General features: G+C 41.7%; 1 protein-coding gene across 1 annotated transcript; it reads right to left on the reverse strand.

Moving 5' to 3' along the window:
* Positions 1–3,010: 3,010 nt before the first annotated feature.
* On the reverse strand, positions 3,011–4,112 carry LOC147829031 (ribonuclease K3-like). The gene is made up of 2 exons (XM_087207456.1): positions 3,955–4,112; positions 3,011–3,603 (listed from the first exon to the last, which is right to left on the reverse strand). The coding sequence occupies exon 2, from the start codon at positions 3,596–3,598 to the stop codon at positions 3,149–3,151; it is 450 nt and encodes a 149-aa protein (XP_087063582.1). The 5' UTR covers positions 3,599–3,603; positions 3,955–4,112; the 3' UTR covers positions 3,011–3,148.
* Positions 4,113–5,315: the final 1,203 nt, after the last annotated feature.

The following is a 5,315-nucleotide window of genomic DNA, read 5'->3' on the forward strand; positions in this document are numbered from 1 at the left end:
TGATATCTATCTAGACTTTATTGGGTCAGGTGTTACCACTTATCTTATCCCTTGGGGAGGTATGTAGGCCTGGTCATTTCATCTTTATCTTGAAGCCTAGCCTCCAACAGATGTGTCTCTGGCCACAGTTTTAATGTGTTTTCACCTTTCGTATTGACTGTCTCAAGGGCCTATCCCTGTCTGACTGCCTATACTATTTCTACCTAATTTAGCCATCTATGATAATGACACATGCTTGTAATCCCAGAGCTTCTGGTTGAGGCAAATGGCTTTCAAATTCAAAGCGACCTTCAGCTACATAGAGAGACCTTGTCTCAAACAAAATAAAACAGAACAAAAACAAGACAAAACAAAACAAAAATCCAAGCACAGTGGCACAGGCCTGTAATCCCAACACTCTGGGAGACTGAGTCAGGAGGACTACATGTTCAAGCACAGCCTGGCCTATTTAGCAACTTAGCAAGACATGTCTCAAAATTATAAAAAAAACATTAAATAAGGGCTGGGGATGTGTGAAGGACCCGATTTCAATCTCCAGTACCAAAGAAAAGAGCAAATGATCACTAGACATGTTTCTTGCTTTCCATGTGCCACCTCCATCAGTATTTGCACTCTGAGGTTTTTTTCTAATTGTGAAAGAAAAGGGTGCTCCCAAGCTCCACTCTTGGCATGAACTTGTCTCAAATTTTTAAAAAATTAATAAAAGACCAGAGATTGTTGGGCATAGTTGTATATGCCTATAATCACAGTACTGGGAGGCTGGGGCATGAGGATTGTGAGTTTGAGGCCAATTTAAGCCAGCCTCAAAATTTAAAAAAATAAATTAATAAACTAGGGATGTAGTACAGGATTTCCTGGGTTTAATTCCTAGCACCCCCCCCCCCAAGAATAAAAAAGAAACTACCATTCCCTCTCTCTCTCTCTCTCTCTCTCTCTCTCTCTCTGTGTATGTGTCTGAGGGATTTGCATTACCTCCAAATAACAATGGACACTGGCTTCAAGGGAAATATATGAAATAATGAGCAGAGTTTGAAGGGATAGAGGACTTCCTTACTTGCACTGACAGAGACACAGGGTCAAAGGATGTGGTTGAGTTCTCAGGGAGACCTCAAAGGTGGCTTTGGTAGTACAGACAGCACAACTGGGGTGGGAGACCACTCCCCCTCTACCGCCTACATTTAGGCAACACTCCAGGGCTAGGCCTCCTTGCATTGTTTCAAGAGAAGCAGAAATAAAAATAATCAAGGTCCAAGAGAAACTAATTTATAGGTAAATGGATGCACATTGAGGCCATACTCTTAAGTGAAATAAATAGGACACACGTGTAAATACTGAAGAGTTTCCCTGGTGTGAGAAATTGAAAGTGTAAATAAGGATCAAAATGTATAACAGATAATGTGAAATAGGAAGAAAAGGTCTAAAGGGGTAGGGGAAGTGGGAGGGGTAGGGAAAAGGAAAGGAGAAAATATGAGAAAAGGAAAAAACAGAAACAAAGTCTTTGTAAATAGGGAGGGGGGGAGGGGGTGAAGGGAGGGCAGGGGAATGGGGAAAAAGTAAGAACCAAGATACGTCATGTAAAGGTACAAGATCCTAATGATGAATGTAACTGTATTGTATACCTAAAATGTACCAATAAACTTAATGAAAAAAATAATCAAGGTCCAGACAATCTCTATAGCTCCAGGCCAGAGCACAGGCAAACTAGACAGTGGAATGACCTTCAATAACCTTTCCCCCACTCAGTGCTCATTAAAGGTCATAAATATGGACTGCATCTCATGCATATAATTTCATCTGAGTGAACTCTGGGACACACATGCAAGTTAGGGTGTCTCTGAGATGACTCAGCACCCTGTCAATATTTCCTGTCAATTTTATCCAGAGACTCAATGAGAGACACCTGGTCTAGGGTGCACATCTTTTAAAATTTAAAAGCCCAATTTCTCTGTGTGCTTTTTATTTTTCTTCCATCTTGATACAACTTTTCTGTTCATGCCACCAGAGCATATTTTCCTGTTATCTTTAATAAATGCAGTTGCTTTTTCTCTTACCAGTGGATGTACACTTGCAATTCTTTCCCTATATACACAAGAGTCTGGTATGTATCTGTCACATCTTCCACATGGCATCATAGCATTACAGACAGATAAGTCAGTTAAAAATATTATAGGCAGTCAGACAGGGCTAAGCCCTCAGAAAAGTCAATACAAATGATGAAAACACATTACAACTGTGGCTGGAGGAGTATTGTTTGGAGGCCAGGCCTCAAGACAAAGATGAAATGACCAGGGCCACATACCTCCCCAAGGGATAAGTGGTAACACCTGGCCCAATAAAATCTAGATCTGTCACCTCAGTAGGTGACCAAGACCGCTGGATCCATCCCTTCCTAAAAAAAGTTCTTTGTTCTTTCTGCATACACTTGCTATGTGACCTGCTTCCCCATTGGATCAATATTACCTAATCAACTATACTTATACTTTTATTGGCTGATCACAGCCTTAACCCACATGGTTACTACCTCATGATTTTGCTCTATAAAACTTACTCTGTGAAGTGGGGTCTAATAGCAACTCATTTGGGTCCTCTCTTGTCTCTCTCAGGAGCTATCTCTCTCAGTAAAATTTTCCTACTCTTAACCTCTGTTTTTCCTTAGAATCCATTCTTCAATTTGGGGGAACACGAACTCAGTGTATCTGACATCTAGCAGGTTGGGAGTTATATTATTTCCTCTATATCATTTGGTGGTCCTATGTCAATAGGAACCTAAGAATAAAAATGTTCTTAGAATACTGGTAGGAAATGATTTGAAAGGTCATAAAAGCAAAGTCACACTCACTAGGATGAAGTAAGAAGTTGTTTTATTGCTGTGAATGCACTGAAATAAAGCTTGGCCAAAGTCCCAAAGGCCTAGAACTCTTTCCCCACCACCCTTCTATATTTGTCTTGCCTCAACACAGATAGATCCCAAAGCAGAAAAGAATTATTTTCATACATATTCAATCCCAGGTCTGGTACCGTGTTCTAGGTACTCTGATTCTCCCAACACTTCCCCTCTTTCTTTTGTAAGAACAAGAAAATGAAAAAGCAGAAGAAACTGTAATAGACACTGTCAAACTAGAGAAAAATCATCAAAACTTTAGAAAATCTAATCTAAGTGTACAGGAACCAGTGGATTCGGAGGGTCACCTGCCTGACGTGGATTACAGGCCACAAAGAAGTCTGTTAATATGACACTAGCCGTGTAGTGGCAGTTAGGTTTGGTGCTCCCTCTAGTAAGCCGGCAGACAGTCGCGCCCACAGGTTGTGCACTCCGGTGGCAGTTGTTCTGACAATTCCTGCAGCACACACTTTGCAAAGTACAGACATTAATCACATTTTGGGGAGAGTCATGCAGAAAGGTGTTTGTAGGCTTACAGCGAGGGAGATGTTGGTTGATAGCTGTCATTGCCACATTGCATGAGATGTTCTGATTTGGCTGTACGTGCTGAGTAGAAAACCACTGAAAACTGGTGAAGCCCTGAGGCGGAGGTGCACTACAAAGAGGACAGAGGAGTGCCAGCAGCAATAGGAGCGGAAATCTCACATCTCGCATCATCTTTTCTGTGTAGGAAAAGAGAAGGTCATGGTAATAGTAGAAGCAATAAGAGCAAAATTCTTAGTCAAAACTATTTATATCTTTGTTTTGCCTTCTAAGATTTCATACCTATTTTAAAAATCTCTCTCACGTAATCTCACAATTCCAGTGAAAGAATGAGGTGAGCAGACCTTTCCTCTAATTGACATAGCCCATTCCCCTCTTTGACCTGTACTAATGTATGCAATAACTCTCATGTCAGAAACCCGGGTTTTTCACCTCTTTCCTCCTGAGATGTTGACCTTCATCTCTGACCACCTCCTTCCAGCTATCTTTTGTTTCCCTGCTCATCCCAGCCTGAAGTTGTCCCCTCTTACCAGTGTCTTTGCTGGGTTCCTAGTGAGCTCAGAGCAGTAATCCAGGTTCAGAGGATTCCTCCTTCTTTTCTTCTCCCCAGCCGACCAGCACTGCCTCTGCCAGGCACAGGAATGTATGTTCTGAGCCCCTGAAAAGAGAAATCTGCCACTTAGCAGATGTGAACTCCTTCTGCACAGATGATGATGATCTAGACTTTGAATCTTCTCTTTAAATGTATAACATTATCTGTATTTATAGAGGAAGATCTCCCTTTGTGTAACAAGATTACTCAAAACTCACAGTTTTAAGGAACTGATGACTTCCTGATAAATGTTTAGAGCTTCCTTCTTGATTGGCAGCTTCAGTTTTTTGAAGCTTTATGATTTCTGTTTCTTAAGAGAAATTGTAAATGTGATATAACACCTGCCACATACTTGGCAATGCTGTGAGTTCCAACAATAGATGTGAATGAACTATTCATTTATGTGTGTGTTTATTGGGCCAGATCCTTAGCTACTCATATGTAGGAGTTCCTGTTCCAATGAAAGGCTGAGTCCAATAAGTAGACAGGTATGTTATACATATAAAGATAAAGATAGACACCATCTTATAGGGTGAAGGATGCGAGACCCCCACCCAGGCAGAAGAGAAAAAACTTCCCAGGCAAGGCCGTTATATATCCTGCAAGGCACAAAAGATAACAGGAAGCCAAGACCTGGATTCTAGATAAACACCCTGCCCCACACAGCAACATCTGTGGGTCCAGATACCTCTGGAGACCACCAGACTTCTTCCACCCCAAAACAAAAGACTTTCTCCACTCAAAGACAAAAATTTCCCACGCCTCCTGATACTACCTCTCCCCTACCCAAACTCCCCTATAAAGTTTCCTCTTGCCCAAGCCCCCAGTCAATGGCTTTGTTGCCCTTGACTAGCCTGCACTCAGGCTGAAAATAAAACCTCACTTCTTGCTGCCACAGTCTCCCCACAGCCTTTGCAATGTCCTCTATTGTTAAGGTAAACTGAGGCATGATTGGGACCACCAGAGCTGGCAAAAACAAAGCAACAAGTGACTTTATTGATGTTGAATGCTCACTGAATGATCAGAGCCAGACAAAGAAGTAAAAGCAGCAAATAAATATATGAAAAAATGTTCAACCTCACTGGTCATTCGAGAGATCCAGATGAATACAACACTGAGATTCCACCTCACCCCAGAAAGAATGGCTACTATCAAGAAATCAACCAATAACAAATGCTCGCAGGGCTGTGGGGAGAAAGGAACCCTTCTCCATTGTTGGTGGGAGTGCAGACTGGTGCAACCACTGTGAAAATCAGTATGGACATACCTCAAAGAACTAAAGCTACAGGTCCCTTTTGA

This window comes from Heterocephalus glaber, unplaced genomic scaffold, assembly GCF_053883595.1.
Source record: "Heterocephalus glaber isolate CG9 unplaced genomic scaffold, H.glaber_assembly_v1.0 deba00000809, whole genome shotgun sequence".
In the NCBI taxonomy this organism is placed as follows: Eukaryota; Metazoa; Chordata; class Mammalia; order Rodentia; family Bathyergidae; genus Heterocephalus; species Heterocephalus glaber.